Source organism: Varanus komodoensis, unplaced genomic scaffold (assembly GCF_004798865.1).
Source record: "Varanus komodoensis strain SLA01 unplaced genomic scaffold, ASM479886v1 scaffold46_1, whole genome shotgun sequence".
NCBI classification, from domain to species: Eukaryota; Metazoa; Chordata; class Lepidosauria; order Squamata; family Varanidae; genus Varanus; species Varanus komodoensis.
Genome location: NW_025336043.1, coordinates 1,212,270 through 1,233,307, shown reverse-complemented (window position 1 = coordinate 1,233,307; position 21,038 = coordinate 1,212,270). Strand labels below are relative to the sequence as shown.

At 56.0% G+C, this 21,038-nt stretch overlaps 1 protein-coding gene across 3 annotated transcripts; it reads left to right on the top strand.

The window, feature by feature from the left end:
* Positions 1-981: 981 nt before the first annotated feature.
* On the top strand, positions 982-20,166 carry CORO2B (coronin 2B). 3 transcript variants are annotated; one of them, XM_044444818.1, is made up of 11 exons: positions 982-1,191; positions 12,128-12,244; positions 12,477-12,626; positions 13,090-13,254; positions 14,426-14,542; positions 14,697-14,801; positions 15,406-15,502; positions 16,072-16,184; positions 16,383-16,473; positions 17,807-17,946; positions 18,446-20,166. In XM_044444818.1, exons 1-11 carry the CDS (start codon positions 991-993, stop codon positions 18,581-18,583), a joined length of 1,434 nt encoding a protein of 477 aa, XP_044300753.1. In that variant the 5' UTR covers positions 982-990; the 3' UTR covers positions 18,584-20,166. The 3 variants fall into 3 exon arrangements, with proteins under 3 accessions (XP_044300753.1, XP_044300751.1, XP_044300752.1); XM_044444817.1 differs by lacking the exon at positions 982-1,191 and adding an exon at positions 9,026-9,945; XM_044444816.1 differs by lacking the exon at positions 17,807-17,946 and having other exon boundaries at positions 991-1,191.
* The last annotated feature ends 872 nt before the right edge of the window (positions 20,167-21,038 follow it).

The window sequence follows — 21,038 nt, the reverse complement described above, 5'->3', positions numbered from 1 at the left end:
CCGACCCACCTCACAAGGTCATTGTTCGGGGGATGCCCAGCTGGCATGGGGGCTCCTTGCAGCAGGCAGGGGAGCCGATTTCCGCAGAGGCTGAAGCCGCAAGAGGTCCGATTCCCCTTCGCCAAGGCCGGCCTCTGGGCGGCCCAATTCTAAGCCTGGAGTCGGGTGAAGGGCCGTCGTGGGAAGCCAGCACTCCGGGTAGACCTGATCCAGCAATGCGCTTCTACTGCTGTCTCATACGTGGGGGGGGGGAGGTGTCTCCCCTTTTCCAGGGACATGGGGCAGGGTGTTTCCCAGAGAAAATGTCACTTAGTTCATTGATTTTGATAACAAACGGAGGCCAGCTGCAAATACGATACTCAGCAAGTTCCAGTGTTGTGGATGAATGACTTTGGGTAGCTGGAACTTATTGGTATGTCAACGGTTTTGAGTAGCTTCTCTTTAAATTTAATAATGTAAAAAAAATATACACTATAGTATTTTGTTTGCACGTAGCTCAACAAAAGTGTTTGTGCAATGCAGGATTTAAATCACATGTGGTACGCTTTAATCCCCCTCCCCTGCCAAATATTTCAGGGCAAATACTTGTGGTGGACCAGGACAGAAATTGACACAAGATGCTTTTCTAAAGTGAGGTTGTTTACTAAATATAACTAAAATAAGTTTAATTAGGTCTTTCTTCTGTAACCTCATGCCCTCCATATGTGTGGACCTCAGTTCCCATCAGCCCCAGTAGCCAGGAATGCTGGGAGTGGTCATCTGACATATATGAAGGGCTGGGGAAGGCTGCTCTGGAGCATCAAAAAATTTGAATGCAAACTGAAAATTGTCCAGTGCCGATCACCCAAGACGCACGGGGAATCCTCCATTTCCAAATTCCCCGCCAAGCCCACATTGCTATCTATTGCCAATTTGCATTCCGTGTGGGAATCACCCGGTGCTGTCTGCAGCTGGCACCGGCGCTAAAAGTCTGGTGTGTTTGCTCAGCAGATGTCATGGCGTCCGCAGTATCGCAGCTCCAAATTCCGAAACGTCTACGGCAAAGTGGCCAACCGAGAGCAATGCTTCGACGGGATTCCAATCACCAAGAACGTCCATGACAACCATTTCTGTGCAGTCAACACCAAATTCCTCGCCATAGTAACGGAAAGCGCCGGAGGGGGCTCCTTCTTGGTCATTCCCTTGGAACAAGTGAGTGACCTTTTGCTTCTTTCTAGACTATTCTTTGAACAAACTCGTTCCTTCCAGTTTGTCAGCCTTCCACTTGCGGGAAACTGTGTTCGCTTTCTTTTCTGAACCCTGGCTAAGGCCAAGGAGCATTCTGGGTGTGAAAGACAGAACCGAACCACGAGGACAAAACATTTGGAGCAGGGCAGCCCCTTCCCTGTCCTCAAAGAACCGTGCGTGCTGATTTTTACCGCTGGGATTCCCCGAGATGCTCGCCTCCCTTTTAAAAATTAAACCCGAAAGTCTGTGTCATAAAAATTTAAATACCAGGCCATTTAGCGGAACCTCTGGGAAGGGGCCTGGGGAGCATGGGCCTCATCTGCCAGCGGTGCTCATTCACAGTCCAGGGCATGTGTGTGATGGCTGAGTTGTTCGCGGTATTCACTGTGCCGGGTGTTGAAGGAAGGCGCTGGCTGTGGCAGCTGGACCGAACCAGCTCTTCTCTTTCAGAACCGGTCTTGCTGCTGCGATCGGAGCGAGGCAGGGCTGTGAAGGAGAGCCAGGGCTGACGTGCTCCCAGGCTGCAGGAACTCAGGATGGCCCTGTGCCAAGAGCATGTTTTGCGCTCCGCAGGCCGCTGAAGCCAGAGACGGGGGGGGCGGGGGGGCATTCTGAAGGGGCAGGCAGCGCTGCATCCCGGACGCCGTGCTGACGTGCCGGCTTGGCCTGTCAATCGCTTTGGATCGATTCTGTAGCTCGATGCAAGCATCTTTCCCAGTGCGTTTGCCGGCTCCACCCTCTCGCGCAAACGGCCTTTGGCCTCCTGTGGGTGAGATGCTCTCGCTGAGTGCCGCCTTCCCGAGCTTTGGTGGGGCCCAGGGTGCATATACAAACACCCACCCACTCCTGCCATATCTTTGAGGCATAGCGGAGTCTGTGCATTGGGGAAAGGCCATTGTGCCAAGACAGAATCCCAGGCATGGCATGCCGCAGGCACCAGCGTGCAAAGACAGGTGGGCTGGGCATGGCTGTCCCCCAGAGCCCCAACCTAGGGCCACCCTGCAGGGTGGGCCAGGCTGAGCGGGCAGACCCATTACCTGCTTCTGTCGAGGCAGCTTCAGACGACCCGACAGTCCTGCCTGGGAAACCGGCACGAGAAGGGGGCTCCGAGGCCCATGTCTGGGGCTGGAGGCAATGAGCAGGCACCCTTTGTGTCTGGGGGAGCAGATAGCATCAGACTGGATTTTCTGCAATCAGCCGGAATCCATCCAGGGGTGCAGCCCCCTAATTAAAAGACTTCCATATTTAGCAGAAATAAATTAAGGTAACCTAGAAACTATGGAGCGGGGGAGATTGCACCCAAGTGTCTTAACTTCCACACGATGCTGTTCTTGCCAGCTTTTATTAAAATGACATTCCTTCTCCCACCGGCCAGTCCGTCACATTTTTCTCAGGGGCACACGCTCTTCTGCAGTCAGGCACAAAATCTTAGCTACTTATGATTTGGAACCTGCTTCTTTATCTTCGTCGGAGGTCGAACGGCACCCATTCTGCACATGCTGAGCACCCAAACCACTGTGGGGTGCCTGGAAGACGGCCAGAGCTGCCGGGGCGGGCAGGTGCCTTGATGCGGGCCTGGTGCAGAGGGCAGGGAAGGGCAAATGCATGGCCAGGAAGTCTCGCCAGGTCCCCTTTCCCGATCGAAGGTTGGCTTGGGGCATGTGCAGCGGGTGGGGATGGGGGCAGCTGCAGCTCAGTGCTGCACTGGAACACCTTGAGGCCAGCTCTCCAGCACAGACCGTGCCCCATTTCCTCTGCCGGCTCCTGTCCCGTCCCCGGGGTGGAGCTCCGCCTTGTCTGGGCGGATGTTTTGTTCCGCGGCCCCGGGGGAGGCAGCCGGACGGGGCCAGAGGAACGGTGGTGTTGCAGAGCGGCCCAACGACCCCACGCCCTCACCGCAGATGCACGATTCCGTGGCAGAGGCATGGGAAGGTGGCTCGCCAAGAGAGCCCGGAGCGCATCCTCGGTGGCGGACTCGTCGGAAGAATTCGACCATCAAAACGCTAATTATACTTCTCCGCCTTTGCAGCCTGCTCCAGTTTTTGAAACGCAACTTAGGAAATTTTTTTCTGGGAAATGAATGGATGGATTAATTGGGGGAATCAAGCAATCCTTTGTGCTTAGGGAAGAAGGGAAATGTAAGAGTTCAGACGAGTCTTGGTGCATCCCAGGAAATAGTCTTCAGACTGGGCTGAGCTGTGCCTTAAACCCACTGGTGCCAGTGGGCCCAGGACCCCTCTTTCCACACAAGGGGGGCACGGGGGGGGTTTATCCTACGTGCATCTGCTCCAGGCTCGTTCCCATACAGATTTGCAGCACTGCCTTGGGGTCCGTGTGCCGCCGCTGTGCCCCGTCCCACACCCTTCTTTTTCCATTTATGATCACTTTAAAAACATATTTAAATCTATGCAAAGTCCCATTTCTCTAGCCAATAATAAAAAAATCCCAAGTTTGATAGAAGCAGCCTGCAAAAAATTTTCAAGTCAAGTCTCAAGTCTCTTCTCAAGTCTCAAGGGCCAACTTGAACAGAACAAAGAGGGGAGAGTTGCAAGCCCCGATATTCCCATCTGCTCCTCTCTCCATGATGCACTGAAGTCCTTCACTCAAACCAAGATGTACCTAAACAAACAAATCAAATTCCTATCCTGACCCCACTTCCAGGATATCCTGCTGCGCCAGAAGGTCCCGGAGCAACTTGGCCATAAAAAACGCGGAACTCTCGAGTGGTGGTGTTCGCTCGTTGCGCCCGAGCCGAGTCTGAGCTGAGTCACTGATGCAGCTCGAGTCGGACTTGGGAGTGAGTTGCTCAACTCAAGTTCCTCACACTGGTTGCCATCATGTGGGAATGCACTTGGTACGCGCACATGTGGCCCGAGCACACCCTGCTGGAGCCGGTGCAAAGAAGCCGGGTGCGATAAGGTGCACCTGGAAGGTGTATGCAGGCAGGTGGTTTGCCAAGATTGATATTTCAGCTCTCAGGTTCTAACTAGGGTCTTTTGGGAGGGACAAATCTGAGTGAAAATTAGCGATGGGTAATGTGGGTTGTATTCTCTCTGGTCTGAGTTGCTCCGGAGAAGTGGAGTGAAGAGATCTGAGGCAGCAGAATTTTCCTTCTTGGTCTCATTCTGGATACCTTGTGGTTTTGTTTGTTTGCTTGTTTGGCTTCTCTGCTGCACCATAGGGAAAGTTCTCCAGGTAGGTTACAAGAGTTCTTAAGGAGGTCAAGTCAACAAATCATCCAGTTTTCCATAATGCAGAGTTTTTAAGCAGTTTTAAATGGTTAACAGCAAAAATCAGGATGCAATGCAGAACAGCGTTGGTAAAAGCACCAGCAATAGGTACCCCCAATCAAACCATTAGGGAGGTGCCACTCGGTAACCCACAGCCCGGGTTATAGCTGTGCCACATGATGGGCTTCGCCTCTTCACTGAAACATGGTCATTAGCCCCTGGAACAACAAATAAAGCACAGGCTGGATATTTTTTACAAGGATAAAAGCAGAGCTCATGCTTGTATCCGAAGCACAAAATTAGAGACTAAGAATTACGTTTCACCCGATCACAAGCAAAGATGGCAAAATACATTTTCGGGGAGGGCCATTCCTCCCACCATGTTGCCAAAACTCAGTGACAAAAGACGAGGGCATGTGCTGCTAAAATTAGCTGGCAATCCCTGGCAGTGACTGAAAAGGGATGTGGTTAGTGTGGGGTTGTTAAATGACCGAAGTTCTCGGTGCCCAGGTGCCCGTCTAGATCCCGACGTCGTCGTAGAATTCAGGGTAGCCAAGGCAAGGTTGCCTCCTGGGCACGTTTCCTCCCGTGCTGCTTGCACATGCCTGGAAGGAGCTCTGCAGGGCGAGTTTGGGGTCATGCAGGAAGGTTTTTCTGCTAAGGGCGTGAGTCCCAGAAAGTCCCAGAAGCTCCCGGGTGTCATGCAAACTGGTTCCATGCCTGCACAGAATGCAAGCGAAGAGTATTTTCCGTGGGTGGGAGCCCCCTGGCCTGTGCCTGCAGACGGGATCCTTGTGATAACACCGAGGGCTGTGTTGATAAAAGCAGCTGCTTGTGCAGCCCCGGTGTGGGTCCCTCGCTGTTTGGAATGGAGAGAGGGAGGACACAGCTCTGCATGGGCAGGAAAACACAAAGGGTCCAATTATCGCAGAGCTTTCATTGCTACGTTAAAACTTGGACATAACCAATCACTGACGCCGCGTTTGTCCCTTTGGCACAAGGCAGGGTCTGGTTCCAAGAGTCGCGGCCATCGTGTGTGGTGTTTTGGGTTTGTGACTCCTCTTTAAGACGGCTTGTGAGCTGCTCACTGGCGACACGGTCCAAACAGGCCCAGTGCAGCCAGGATGTCACTGAGTAATTTGTTGCAAGACAACCCTTCCTTTATGCTTGCTTCTTTACAGATCTGGCCGTGCCTTGAAGGGCTGACAGGGAGCATTTATCTGTGGCCAGCTGAGCCATCGGAGATGACACTTTGTTTAGACATGGCCTGGGTTCACACATAATATTAACCCATGGCATAGCTGCTAAATTACAGGTGGTTGTGGTGTGCAGACATGGTTTGTTAACTACAAACAGCCCGGACAAAGTACCCATGGTTTGTTGTTGGCTTGTAAATTCAAGGTTTAAACTGTGCCTTGTCATTTCATGTGAATCCAGACATGTGGGTTGTTCATGGGTTGCTTCACCAGGCTATACAGAGGACAGGCAAATCATGGATTGTTCTGTCATCTGCCAGACAAACCCACAGTAGGAAAATCAATCATGGGTGACCTTTATGTATAAACCTGGTCTCTGTTGCTGGCTTGAGGCATGGTGATCTTATGGAATTAGGGTGGCAGGCAGGCATTTCGGATTGTTACCGTGCATCCTCTAATAGCTTTAACATCCCGCTAGCTGGCTATGAACAAAATATTGAATGCCTCTTCTCCAAGACACCCATTTTTCCAGATATCAAGCATTTATTAATCATTTAGCAAGCCCTCATCTTGGAATTAGCATTCACAAAGCCTTTTTGGAGTCCTGGAGATATCGAGGAGGACTTCCAGAACATGCAGTTATCCACAGGATACTCTCTTCATCCTCTTCCATCCTGCTTGAATGTGTGTAGGTAGCACTATTAATAGCCCATCCAGATGGAATCACACACACAGCCAAGCTCAGTCAGGCAACATTCTGGCTTCATAAAATTCGGAATGACGCGTGCAGCCACACGCCTCCTTCCAGAATGTTCCGTGACTTCATTGCAGCTTCGTGCAGACTGCTTCGTGTTCCGTCGTCCAATGTTCCCCCCACCCCCTCTGGCTACCAGAGCAATGCTGGAGATGAGAAGGATGCCTTTCGCTGTGACAGGTGTGCCCCGAGTTGCTAAGCACAGCTGTCCCCCGCAGTTGTGTCTGAAAGAGCACAGGTTAGAAGAAACAGACCAGGGAGCGGTTGGGGGTCTCGGCGGTGTCCGGGCCCCAGGCGGCCTGCAGGGTGCAACCTGCGAACCAGGAAGGGCCCTCCTCACCTGGGTGGGGCTGCGATTCACTCACCACTCAGCAGGGACGGCGTGGGAGCAAAACAGGCTTGTGTGTGGGGAGCCCGCTCTTTTCCCCCTGCACCAGTGGGAGAGGGGAAGGGGCCACCCTGAGCAAGCCACTTTCGGAACAGTTTGGTCCCATCCACTTGCCCTAAAATGCTGTGCCCTTTGGTTTTGCTGCTTGATGTTTGTGTTATGCATTGCTTCAAAGGTCTTACAGCCAGAAGGAATTATAATTATCATCATCATCATCATTTCTGACACTAATGAAAAGACTGAGGGCTTGAGACAGCGCAAGCCCCTTTTCTGTATGCTATTGCACAATACAAAGGCAAACAGAGCCATTTTTAAAATAGGTGTGCGGATGCCACAGCGCTGCAGCCAGGATTGCCCGGGAGGGATGCCGTTGGATGCCCTGCCGTGCCGGGACATCCCTTGGAAGCACAGCACCCTTTTGCGAGACTGGGGCTTGTGCTACAGAGGGGAGCCGGCCGGAGCAGGGGACGGAGGGCAACCTCTCGCAACATTGCTGTGGCGTGGGCAAAGGAGTGCCGCTCCAACAAGCTGTGACAGTCAGGGGGGGAAGCTGAGAGGGAGAGCTGCCCCGCTCGGCTCGGCCCCAACCGCCCCCTCTAGTCCCCGCGTGGTGGGGCAAAGGCCATTCGCCTGGCCTCGCAGAACCCGCTTGTCCTGTCTGCCCCAGGAGAATGGGTGGCGCACCGCTGCTTTTCCCGGCGGTGTTCGGCAGACGCCGCGCGGGGGGACGCGCTCGCGGTCGCCGCCTCAGACGACCTGGGTAGCGGCGTGCAAGGAGAACGGCGGCGGACCAGCGACGACGCTCCCTGCCAGCGCGGCGGACGCCCCGTCCTCGCGGCATCGAGGGAGCCGAGGGGCCGCCGCTTGGCGAGGGCCTCCGTGCCCGTGCCAGGCGGTGCCGGGACCAGCCGGCCTGCCCGCTGTATCCATGGCAACTCTGAGATGCAGAATGACGAGGCGGGCTTCCAGCAAGGCCGCCTTTGGGAAGGAGAGTGCAAACCTTGGCTCCTGCACGACAGCAGCGCACGCCTTCTCCCCGGGCCGCTCCTGCGCCTTCCTGTTGAAGGGCGGAAAGCGCTGTGCTCGAGGCCCCGGCCGGGCCGGGCCGGGCCGGGCCGGGCCGGGCCGGGCCCGCTCTTCTCCCGCCGCTCGCCCGGCCAAGAGGGGCCCGTCGCCGAGGCTGGGCCACGCCGCCGCGACCGCTCGGCTCGCCATCCGCAGGAAGGTGCTGCCCCCTGCTGGGCTCGGCGGCGCAGGCCGCCTGGCTCCTCCCGCCAGTGCCGGGCTCGGATGAGGCCGCGGCGGGCGTGGGGCGCGGCCGGAAGCCTCGCCTGCACTGCGGCGCCTCGGGGCTGGGGGCTCCGCTTGGCGCCGGGCAGAGGGGGGCCCCGCACAGCTGCCCGGCCCGGCCCGGCCCGGCCCGGCCCGGCGGCTCCCCGCCTCTCCGGGCCGCTGCCCCAGGAGCCAGGTCGCCAGGCTCGCCTCAGCCGCCGCCGCTCCCGCTTGTGAGGGGAGCCGAGATGCGCGCAGGACCTGCTTCCTGGGAGAAGGACAAGAAGTTGCGAATCCTCTGGGAGAAGCTCCGCCGGGCGGTTCCGCGCGACCCGCTCGGCCGGGGGGCCCGGTGGGGCTGCCGCTGGGGCAGGGGGCCGCTTCCAGAGCGCTGCCCGGGGCGGCCCGCTGCTGGAGCACCGCCGGGGCCGCCGGGGTGCCGAGGCCGGGCGTGTGGGCAGCGCCGGGGCCGCCCTCGAGGCCCAGGCAGCGGCGCCGCTGACGGGGTGGCTCCTGCGTGCCGCGGCCCAGGGCTGCGAAGCAGCGGGAGGCCGGTGGAAACCCGGCACAGGATGCAAAGCCTTCCGCCTAAACAGGCATTTAGCCTTCAGGCTGACTGCTGGTTTCTCAAATGTTTAAACTGTTTCTGATGCCTGAGTCTGTTGTTGTTGGTATTTTATAGACGTTTGGATATGCTGCACCTCTGATTGCTTGCTTTGACGACTGTGAACTGTAAAACACCTGAGCCATTCGCAGGTCAGGTGGTAGTTATCTGTTAATTCGATTTATATTCCCCCTCTTTCTTACAAACTCAGAGCAGCTTATATCATTCTCCTCCGGGTGCTCATTATCTTATTCCCCTCCCCCCCGACAACAGCCCTGTGAAGTAGTGGCACTCAGGTGGCATGCAGATCTAATAAGCAAGCAAATGTTCATCGCAAACATTTTCCGGTCTCTCCCCTCTGCCTGTTTCTCCCCTGAAATTAGACTGGAGCTTAATCAAAGAAGGGTAAGAAGGGCCTGCACCACACCCCGACTTTTGATGTCCCCCCAGGAGTGCCGCTTCACGAGGGCTTGAAAGCCTGGCTCAGGCAAAGAGGTCTGAGTCCCTGCAGGGGGTCTGGAGAGACTCTGGCTGAGCCCTGCTAAGATGGAGCCATTCGCATCTTTGAAACCCCTCCGAGTCTCACCAAGCGTTCCTGGAGCTGCATGAGCACGCGTGGTGGACCCAGCCCGGCAAGGCCCGTGGCGCAGCCCCCCTTCCGAGAAGCCGGAAGTGCGAAAAGGCTTCTCCTGGGAGAACCGAAGACAGCCATGTCTCCAGGGTGAGCGGGTCGGGACACATCCTCCCGCTGGCTCCGCACCACGTGCACAATGGAAGCTCTTGTTGCAGAAGAATCCAGAGCGATTCCTCCGGGCGGGCTGAGGAAGGAGGTCTGCGCACCCCCCGAGCAGCGGCTTCCTCATTGCCAGCAAGAATTTCAGTGGCTGTCTGGCGTTTTTAGGTTTGCAGAAGAAACGTTTTTCTGACCCCGGCTGGGTAGTCTCAGAACTCACTGCGGAAGATCTGGGGCTCATTTACATATGCAAAATATGTCAATAACTAGGAATAATTATGATCATCTTTTCTTAGAAGGCAAGCAAATGAACCTCTGGCTTGCTTTCTTCCTGGAACTTCGTGGATGCTGAGTTTGGGATTGCACAGTAAGGCCGACGGGACGTTCACGCGTGCTCGGGGACCACGGGGCTACTGGGTTGCGTGGAAGACGCGGGATTGTGTGAAGATAGTGTCAGCAACTGGCAGCTCTACAGGTCCAGGCGCAGCTTCAGAGCAATGGGCACCTGGCCGGGCACATTCCTCCACAGCTGCCAGCCGAGGTGAACAGGCAAGGCCTCGGAAAGCCACCAGGCTGGGGGAGGCGGATGTGGGCCGTGCCTTGGAATGCAGGTGCCCAGCGCAGGCAGTAAAACACCCACCGCGCAAGAGGGGCACGCGTGCAGTGCGGGGGGGACTCCGCTGCTATTCCGTCCTCCAGTTGTTCTCGTCCATGTTGCTGCTCCTGGTAGAAACGTGGCCAGAAGCGCTCAGAGCTGTGCTGGGATCCTGTGGTCACCTGGATGAGGAGAAAGGGCCCGGCGAGGCCGGATTTAGGTGCAGCTCATGTTCGGTGGTGTCTGCTGCACCCGAGCGTGTGATCCGTGGGAGGAGGGCTGGATGTGTCGCAAGGGCCTTTCTTTGGGTGACACGAGCCTGGAAGGAGCAGGAGGCCTCCGCTTTTGCAGCTTCACTGTGACCTTGACAGAGCAGGAAACGGGGGGTTAACATGACATCCCTGGGACTGCGTGACACTGGTGCTTTATACACTGCAACTTGCTAGTAAGCTTTAGAAGCTCCCTGTGGCTCAGCAGGAAAGAGGTTGCGGTTTTGTGCAAATATAATCGACATTGTTCAGCCAGAATCCAGCCAGTTCTGTGTACTTCAATGCGTGTGGTTGGTTTTCTCTAATTCTGCTTCCACTGGTGAGATATTTCTGAAGAAAGAAGTATCTCATAAAGGAGGGGAGCGACAAGGAGAACGGAGGCAGGGAAAGCCGCGGACCTCTGGCCTCCACGGGTGCAGTGTTGATGGTCCGGTGTGTTTGTGACTCTGGTGAGGTCGGCTGCGGGCACGGTCTTTTTCCTTCCACAAGCCAAGCCGGAAACCAGCTTTTTGCCCTGGGATCACATGGAATCCTGCATCACGTTCTGCACAGGAGTCACCCTTGCCCTGTTTCCTTCATGCCATTCTAGCATCACTGGTGAACTCCGCCCTTTTTGCTTTGCATGGGACCAGGACATGTGGGATCCCTTGGCCTTGCTTGAGAGAAGGGTGTGCCTGCGTTGAAGCAGCTGCAGCAGAGCGGCGGCACGGCCCTGGGCTCTTTTGTGGATGCTGCAGTGGGGCGGCCGCTGCAGGGCGAGCTCGGCCCTGGCCCTGGCGAGATCGCCATGCCGCATTCAGCTGTGTGCCTGCAGGCAGGGCTCTGTCACAGGTTCCTCGTCAGCTTATGGATATTGCAGCCCACCTACTGCTCACAATCACTACCCCGTTGAAATAACTTCTCCTAAAGTTTGCATAGAAGCTGCGCTGGGGAAAACGGAGCTGGGCACGCCCACGTGGCTAAGGCCGCGTAGCCCTGGGTGGGCAGGTGGATTTTCCCCTGGAAAAAGCAGGCAGCCACTAATCCAGAAAGAGAGAAAAGAGAAAGGGGCTTAATGCAGGGGAGGGGTTGGTTCTAACAGGCACTGGGGCTGCCCACCAGAGGGACACCGGGGCGCCCGCTGGCACCCCCTGCTGGCTCCAGTCTTGTATAACCTCTCCATGAAAACACCTCTGCCCTGTAAAATGTACTAACACGCAGGAGAATAACCCAGTTCAATAAGGATTAAACTTTCTTTCTTTTCCCCTTCCCCATTCCCATTTTCTTGCATTGTTAGACTCAGGCTTGGGTTTCTTTTCACTTTTGTTTGGAAATGTGCCATTCCCAGCTGAGGGAGTGATTCTGCCCTTACTCAGACGACCCAATCTTAAAATGCCTTTTACACCATAGTATCTTGCGAATTCTGCATTTTTGCAATGTATCTTGCATTACGCTGGATGGTCTCAGTTGTGGGGAACTGCCCAGGGAGCTTCAGCTGGGCTGCACGTATTTTGTGCAAAAATAGCATTGCAACATTCCCCAACACAGCCCTGAGTGGTGCCTTCCCATCAGGCCACGGCGGTTTCGCATGCCCACGGCTTCGAACAGGCTTCCTCAGAAGCCCTCTCAGAGTTTGGGGAATAAAGCCCCCCACAGATGGGTGGGCGAGGGAGCAGTTGTGACATGACCTTCCAAAACAGATGATCTTAAGACAGAATGTCCTGACTTCCACAGATAAAAAGGCACTTCCAAATGGAGGACTTGCAGGGCTGTCTTGATTTCCAGGGGTTCCCTGGTCAGGAGCAGCAGCAGCAGAAAATCCAAACTGGAGAGTTTTATTACTAAAAAGCTGAATCGTGTTTCTTGGTTTGCTTTCACAGACTGGACGGATTGAGCCGAACTACCCCAAAGTTTGTGGTCACCAGGGCAACGTGCTTGATATTAAGTGGAACCCTTTCATTGAAAACATCATCGCATCCTGCTCAGAGGACACGTCTGTAAGTGGAATGCTTCCTCGTGAGGAGAGCACAAGCGCTGCGAGGCTGCAGCGTGGCACTTCCCTTTAGCTGGGAGAGTCTGTTCCCCACAAAGCTGCGGCAAAACCAGCCGAAGGCCCTGGCGCACTCTGAAGGCTCAGTTACCGAGTGCACCCAGCCTTTTTCGGGGAGGAGCCCCGTCGCCCTGGAGGGGGCCACGCAGACCATGCCCTTTGCCCTCCTGCCCCCCCAGGTGCGGATATGGGAAATCCCCGAGGGAGGCTTGAAGAGCAACATGGTGGACGCGGTCCTGGAGCTGTATGGGCACAGCCGGCGGGTCGGTCTTGTAGAGTGGCATCCGACCACCACCAACATCCTGTTCAGCGCTGGGTATGACTACAAGGTGAGCTCCTGCATTGCTCGACGCCCTCGGGAGCAGGCCTCGGGGCCCCGGCCGAAGCATCTTGGGGCCTGGGATTCACGGGGGTGAGTGGGCAGTGCCTCACCCTCTGCTGGCCTGCAGCTGCAGTATCCCAGCTCGGCCCTTGGGCTGAAGCACTCTGCCCAGCCATCTCTGCTGGGCACACAGACTGTTCCCACTGGGAAGGCCTTCCCCATTTGCACAGCCCTCAAAGCCTCCCTCAGAGGATGCCCAGTCCTGGCTGGCTCGGCTCCAAATGCCCTCTTTCAGCAGGGCTCATGTCGCTGCTGGGAGGAGCGGTGCCTTCTTGGTCATGGCACCCAGGCTTTGGAAGAGCTTTTTGGAAGAGGAGCACAACGGCGCTGCCTGTTGGTCTTCTGAGGAAGTGCAGGGCAAAAGCAAGTGTGCTTTTGGTGACCAAGAGGTGGTGCACTTCCTGTCTTAGGTCCTCATCTGGAACCTGGATATCGGTGAGCCAGTGAAGATGATCGACTGCCACTCTGACGTCATCCTTTGCATGTCCTTCAACACAGACGGGAGCCGATTCTGCACCACGTGCAAGGACAAGAAGCTCCGCGTCATCGAGCCGCGTTCGGGCAAAGTCCTCCAGGTGGGAGACGATTGCAAGGGCCCAGGCAGACGCAGTGCTGGGAGTTCGCCCTCCAAACGCCTGGCTGTGCATTATACACGTTCGAGCAGAAGTTGTGCCCATGTCCGGTCAGGCGTGGGAAGGGGGCTTTAAATGGCTTTTCTCTAGACTGTTTTCTCTACCCAAATGAGCCCCTTTTTTCTGAGAGCACTTCTGGAGGGGCAAGACAGGCTGGGGGTGCTGGCTGCGTCTCCCTGCAGTCCTTCCGCCAGTAGCCCACGACCTTCCCATTTATTTATTTATTTATTTAAAACATTTATATGCCGTCCTTTACAACAATGTCTCAGGAAAGCTTACAACATTAAAATAGGAAAACAATCAAAACAATCCATGAACAATAGCAATAAATAGGAATAATAGACAGTAAAAATACAGGAGCTTTTGCTATTGGGTTCGATGCAGCTTTTATTCTGCGTCACACATTTCTGCTTTTATTATTAGCGTATCAGAGTGTTGTTTGTGATTGTGACCTGCCTCAAGTGCCTTTTTCGCTCGGGAGATGGGCACGAATCAAGTCAGCCAGCGGGTTATGCATTTATTAACCCATAATGAATCCATGTACATCCATAAATCTATATTTGGGGGTGCCAGCATGGCATGGCGGCTGGACTGCTGGACTGGGGAACTGGAGACCCCATGGGGCTCTAAGCCCCCTGGATGATTCGGGCCAGTCCCTCACTCTCAGCCTGACCTACCGTGCAAGACTGTCGTCGTGCCAGTGAAATGGAGCTCTGCAACCCAGCTTGGGTCCTGCACCAGGCAAGTCCTTCTCCGGACGACGCTTCTGTAGGTACTCCTTTGATAAGCAAGTTCCTGCGAAAGGCGTGCTCGCGGAAAAGGGTTCTCCCAAACCTTGTTAGCTCGGCGAGATTTTTTTCCGCAAATGCCAGTGAATAAAAGCAACCTTGAGTTAAGCAAAAGTTCAAGCGGGAGAGAAAGTGGCCACCTGCTGCTGGGCGTTTATCCGTGACTTTAATCTTTTATTCATCAGAAGCTGTCAGGGGTGAGATGGCTTTACAGTCTGGGGATTGTGAGCAGCCTCCCTGGAAGGACGTGGCCTTCGCGGCGTCTCTAAATCAGTTTGCAGGGGGGGTGGAGGCCGCTCAGCCGCCGACTCTCGGCTGTCTTGCAGGAGGCCAGCTGCAAGAACCATCGGGTCAACCGGGTCGTCTACCTGGGGAACATGAAGCGTCTCCTGACCACGGGCGTCTCACGCTGGAACACGCGGCAGATCGCCCTCTGGGATCAGGTCAGGAACTGCCCCTCTGTGTGGGAAGGGATGCTCAGCCCGAGCCCCCACCCGGGCATTTTGGCGGGTGCCCCCTTCGCAGCTGAAATCCCATCCCTGCAGAATTGAACTGAAATGTTGCTAGGCATGGATTGATTTATCCGCATTTCCATAGGAAGACCTGGCCATGCCCTTAATTGAAGAGGAGATCGACGGCCTCTCGGGGCTCCTGTTCCCCTTCTATGACGCGGATACGCACATGGTGTACCTGGCAGGCAAGGTGGGTGCGCCTGCGCTTGCGCCTGACACCGGAGCGCTGGCGGTGAGGCGGGGAGGCAGTGACATCGCCACAAACCATGGCGGGGACAGTCCGGACGGCTCCTGCAAACACATTCATGCTGCTTTGATTTCGGGGCACTTGGATTGCATTTAATTTTTTCAATGGAGTGTCGTAAAATGCTCAGCCATGGGGCAGCACAGAAATAAAACATGAAGAATAGCAACAATAACAATAATAAATCTGTGCTCACTCCTTAATCTTGGGCATGCAAGAAATGTTACGGAAATAATAAGACTTGTATCTGTGAGGAAGTGTGAAGGACCTGGTCACCCTGCCTTTCCTCTGGCAGCCCTCATATGGGGCCCCTTCTTTCCAATAGCTGAAGGCCTAGCCACCCAGTGCTGACCACTGTGCGAGGTTTGGCCAAGGCGCTAGTCCTCAGCCTCGGTTCTGTAGTTAAGTGGAAACCAGATGAAAACGGACGCCGGTGAAATGGCTGTAAGTGATCAGAAGCGCATCCCCGAATGCAGACGGCCTGGGCCTGCCCTTCCGTGCTGCTCACGCACCACGCGCTGAGGCCCTCTCGCTCTCTGTCTCTCCCCAGGGAGACGGGAACATCCGATACTACGAAATCAGCACCGAGAAGCCCTACCTCACTTACCTGATGGAGTTCCGCTCCCCAGCCCCGCAGAAAGGCCTCGGTAAGGCCTCGGCCGTGCCCCGGGGCCCGCTCCCCACAGCTGCTCTGCGCCCGGCCCGCTTCCCGGCACGGCGGAGCCGTTGCAGCCCGAGAGGGACAGAGGCGGCCCCGCCTGGCCCGGCCCCGGTATCCCCAGCACAGCTCCTCCCGGGAACTCTGCCAGCTGAGCCTCTGAGCATGCACAAAGCAGCCAGTCGGCCCCGGCCGAGCAACCCTTGCGCAAGAGCGTGTGCTCCAGCGCTCGTGGGCGCGGGGCCCCGTCTGAGAGCTCTCCCCGTCCCCACGCTCCGCAAGGCCCTCTCCCTTGGCCCGGCCAGCGTCATCCACATCCTCTCCCACCCGCACCGGCTCCCAAGGGCAGCCCCCAGCGAAATACCCCGCTTCCCCTCCTGAACCCGAACCAGCAAAAGCGGCATCCGTTGGGACCCTCCACGCCATCCCGAAGCACAAGTGCAAACTTGGGGAGGAGAGTGGCAAGCTGGGGGAGGGCAAGGGGCTGCTGTGGGACGGGGCTGCCCGGCCGCGGGGGGCCGACCACGACGGTGCTTTTCCTGCCTCGTCCCATTGCAGGAGTGATGCCAAAGCACGGCCTGGACGTGTCCGCCTGCGAGGTGTTCCGGTTCTACAAGCTCATCACGCTGAAGGGGCTCATTGAGCCCATTTCCATGATTGTGCCGAGAAGGGTGAGGCTGGGCCCCGTGCAGGTCACCCCCGGGGGCTGCTCGGGGTGCGTCTGGCTCCGGGCTGGGCTTGTGCCACGCGGGGGATGGAGGGGCTGCGATGTGCCCCCCGGAATTAGCCGGGCTCGGACTTGGGACCACACATGCCCCAGAGGGGCCAGGACGGACCCCGCAACTCACGGAGGCCCTTCTCTATTCTAGTCGGAGACGTACCAAGAGGACATCTACCCCATGACGCCTGGGACGGAGCCCGCCCTGACGCCGGACGAGTGGCTGAGCGGGATGGACCGGGGTAAGAGTTGGTGGGGCTCAACGTCTCCTCTAATGAGACAGAAATGGGACTGCGGTCCGTGAGTGGAGGGGGCAGCCCTCTGGCCCAGAGACGCCACCTGGTCAGTCAGAGGTCAGCCCGGATTCCCCGGCGCGACTTTGCAAAAGCCCTCTGAGGCACAGAGGCATCTTTCCCCCCGCCCGGATTTTAAAAATTGTTTTTAACATGGACAAGTACATAAAAAAGAATGTGAAGCAGAGCAAACTATAGTGAGCAAAGCAAGTTAAAATGAACAAAGTTGTAAAGGGAATTTTAAGCCAATTCAGTTCCCCAAATCTAGCTGTCTTCCTGTCTTTCAACACTCCGTGAGTTTAACAAACAAATCGTTTCTGGATGCAACAACTCTTCCAATCACTTCAGATCCTCTACAGATTTTTTCTCTTTTCCAAACTCCCCTCAGATCCGATTAATCAGGCTGAGCATAGTAGAGTTTCCATTTATCACTGATTTCTTCTAACAGACTTCGGTTTACATAGTTAATTTTGCCATCACAGTGTATTCGGCTCGTCCATTTCTCCATTCTTCAGTTGTTGGGGCCTCCAAAGATTCCCACTGAGAAGCGATTGTGATCCTCACTGCCGTTGTCATATACTTACATAACTCTGACATATTCTTTGAAAAGACCTCTGGCACTCTGTTCCAAAGCATATTCTTGGGGCTCATGGGAAACTTAATTTTAAAGATTTTCTGCATTTTCACATATATCCTTTTTTTTTTTTTTTTGTTATTTCACAAGTCCACCACCTTTGATAGCAAGTCCCAGAGGCCTGGGGGCTTCTGCCCCCCCCCCCCCCGCGTCCACTGCAGCTCTTTCCGTACCAGCAGCAGCTCCACAGGCTGAGAGTTCCCCCTGGAGCAAGCATGGGGGTGCCTTGGGGGAGCGGAGGAAGGCACCGCCGCCCTGCAGGAGCGTAGGGTGGGCCCCAGTCTGTGGCAAAAGAGCACACAGGCCCAGCCCCCTGTGGCCTTCGGGGCTGGGGGCAGAGGCCACGCACCCTTCTGCTGTTGCAGGTGATCCACAGGTCCATGCAACGACGCCCCGCCAACCTGTGCCGACCAGCAGAACCAAAGTCCTCCACTGTTCATGTTCGCAAGACGCATCCGCTTCCTCCATTTAAAGTCTGGCTGCTTACGTGCACCTGTCGTTCTCTGGGGGGGGGGGTCACCTGTACATTCAAACATATGGGCGCTGCGCCCGTGCAGGGCCGGCTGTTGGGGGGCTTTCCTGGCTGGGCTAGTTTTGGCCTCTTTAGGCCAAGCATATCTATTTGCATGCCTTGTCCCGTTTTGCCAGATCCCATTCTGATGTCCTTGAAGGAAGGCTACAAGAAAGCATCCAAAGTAGTTTTCAAGGCACCCATCCGAGAGAAAAAGAGTCTTGTTGTGAATGGGATAGACCTCTTGGAAAATGTTCCTCCTCGAACAGAGAACGAGGTAAGGCTTCTGCAGCCCTTACCTCTACTCTCGGAAGGTGGTACTTTAAGTGCCTCCGTTTCCCTCTTCGTAGCCATCCTGATTTTGAGCTTCATGGACTTGTTGGGCCAAGAGAGGGGATCGGGACCTCTCATCCCCAGCTGGCCCCCCCTCTTTCCGACTGAAGCCTCCACTTTCACAAATAAAATTAAAAGAAGTGAAGTGAAATAGAACAGAACAAAGGCTCCGAAGTGACATAGGAACCATGTGTAGAAGAGAACACCATAAATATCAGGGTGTTCCAAGCAGGAGCCCAAGCCCTCTAACTTCCTCCTCAACCGAGCGCTTCCCAGATGTTTTGGGCATCGGTTCCCATTAGCCCCAGCCAGCATGACAGATGTTCAGGAATTTTGGGAGATGGACCAAACCACCAGAGGGCACCAGACTGGGGAAGGCAGTTCCAGATCTGTGCAAAAAGCAATCCCATTGACTCTCCCTCTCTCCTCCCAACCCCCCTCAGCTCCTCCGGATGTTCTTCCGACAACAGGACGAGATCCGGCGGCTGAAGGGCGAGCTTTCACAGAAAGACATCAAAATCCGACAGCTACAACTGGAACTGAAAAACTTACGCAATAGCCCGAAGAACAACGGACTCTAAAGGACGCTTCCAAAAGAAACCCTTTGTCTGTCCCCACTCTCTTAACTTTACTTTACCTGCCTAACACATGACCTGAGCCGGAGGATCCATGCCAACCCATGGGCTCGAACGCCCGCTCGCCGGAAGTACGTTCACTTGTGATTGTTGCCTAGCACTAAAAGATGTTGCCTGTGTGATGTAACTGGGAACTCCTGCATGACAAGATCCAGGGATCCGTGCTCATCTCGAGTTTCCCTGGGAGTAAATGGGAAGAGTCCGCCTGTTTCTCGATGCCGCAACCTGACGGAGTCAGCTGAGGACGCAGCTTTTCGTTTCAGCCTTGAGCATCCAGGGGAAAGAAAATGGAAATCTGCAAACCCAGCTGCCGCTGAGCCGATTCCTGTGAGTGTTTGTTTTCCTATGCAAAGTGTGACTGACAGCGCCCACAGGGTACGGATGTGGCACCGGGTCACCAGTCTGCAAGGTACAGGGAAGGTCCAACCACGAATTTGTCCCTTTTCCCTGCAAATGCCCCAGAGTGTATTCCACGCAAGCCAAGAGGTCAAGCCCAGCATCCCCGCCACACTGTGGATGCTGGGCCCCCTCACTGCTTTCTCCTACCCCTTTTCTGCTGGTTGCTGGTATTATCGGCATGGGGTAACCCTGCTGGCCCCATAGCGAACTGACCTCTTCGTGCGCCTGTCTTGGTGGCGTCACTAAGGCACAAGTGGCCAAGCATGCGCCCTGCAGTGTGTGAGCGGATTTTGGCCCCTCGATGCTCTCACAGGCCTGCAAATTAGGGCTCTGCCATTTTGCTCCCATTTTGGATGCAGATGCACACACGCGCTCGAAAGACAAAGCCCTCCGCAGGCCTTTCGGGCCAAGAGAGACCCAAGCAGTAATCTAATAAATTAGGCATCCCCCCAGGAAAGAGCTTCCCGCTTACCAAGGAAGGAACCCACAGAGAAAGTAAGAGCAGCTTTAAAAAGCAAAACCAACATGATCCAGTCAAAGTTGCAACACTTTTAAAGTCTCATCGATCTCTCGGGATGCGTTAACGAGTATGCTTAACCATCCTCTCCGAGATCAGTGGGAACTTGCCACAGCAATCCCGTGACTTCCCTCCGAGTAAAGATATGTGACCCCAGGTTACACAGGGCTTAAACTTGACTGGATTGTGGCCACTGCTTTCTTACATGTGCCCCCCCAGCACAAACTGGGCTGCAGCTACGGGGCAGTCCGGAAGGCGAAACCAGTGGGGCTGTTATGCGGCAGTTGCAGGGGAGCCGGGCCCCTGCCCTGGCCCCGGTAATGGGGTGCCCGCCCATGGCCTTTGGGGCTCACTGCAGACGCGCTGTGCTTCCCGCCCAGCTGGCGTTCTGCTGGGAGCTGCCTGGGGAGCCGGGCTGGTCAGCTGTTGAAGTTACTGCACTGGCTGGCAGTTTCCTGCCGCTGGAGAACACTCCCATCTCGCTTTCTTGCCCATCAGCAAAACGGAAAAAACTTCAGTGGGCAGAGGTGTCTTTGGGGTCTTCTCGGGGGCCTGTCCCCCTTCTGCAGGCATCATTTCCTTAGAAGAAAGGCGTGCGTCGTCTTGCCAGCCGTCTCCTGCCTGGAATGTTGCCATGTGGGTGCCAAGCCCACTTGAAATGGCACAGGGGCGGGAAGAGCCTGTTCCAAAGATGACGGCACGCCGTTCCCAGCGGGGCTCTCCTGGTGCGGATGGGCTCGCGCGGTGTTCTCGGATGCAGGCAGCCGGTCGCGGGGAGCGCTTCCGTATGGTTGGCCAACAGAGAGCAAGGTGGGAGTGCCGGGCCTGGCGTGAAGGGCTCCTGAAGGGTGGAGCTAATGTGAGTTCTAACGCGTGTGGTATAAATTAAGCCCCCTCGCCGCCGTTCCGGGCCGCCTCGAGAGCAACAGGAGTTGCGATGGTGCCACACCCGGGTGAGACGCCGCGTGAGCCAGCCCCGGCTCCCTCCGGCGAGTCTGCAGCTTGAACCCAGCAACAGCTCTGCCTGGGTGCTGCGGCTGCCACAAGGGAACCGGTGATGTGGCTGGGGCTCCAGGCTGGGGAGAGCTGGGGCTCTGGACGGGGCAGCCTCTTCCGCAGGGCCGGGAGGTTCCCCCCCACAGCCCCCGGCAGAACATGCCGCAGCGTCCTTGCCCCCCTCCCGAGGTGGGCTTGTCCTCCGCATCGGGCCAGGCTGCAAGAAGGGACAAGACATGTGCCCCAAGAGTCCCCCCCCACCCCTCAGACGCTCGCTTGGCCCCCAAGCACTGGGGGGACAAGCACCCCACTTCCCTCCCTCTCACCTCCCTGCCCTGACGCTAAGGATCGCATTGCGCTCGGTGCCTAACGTTGACCTCCCCTCCCGTGCCATCCCACCCACGTGCTTATTATTTATGCTGCCATACAAGTAGTGAACAAATAAAGTTACCAAGCCGGTTCACGTCTCCTTTGCCTTCTGTGTGAGGT

Bases quoted from the DNA above. Each gene is read 5' to 3' on its own strand.
- CORO2B (XM_044444818.1), top strand. From the start codon at position 991: ATGTCATGGCGTCCGCAGTATCGCAGCTCCAAATTCCGAAACGTCTAC. The intron at 12,627-13,089 runs GTGAGCTCCTGC...TTCCTGTCTTAG, and splicing joins GCGCTGGGTATGACTACAAG to GTCCTCATCTGGAACCTGGA. The intron at 15,503-16,071 runs GTAAGGCCTCGG...GTCCCATTGCAG, and splicing joins AGCCCCGCAGAAAGGCCTCG to GAGTGATGCCAAAGCACGGC.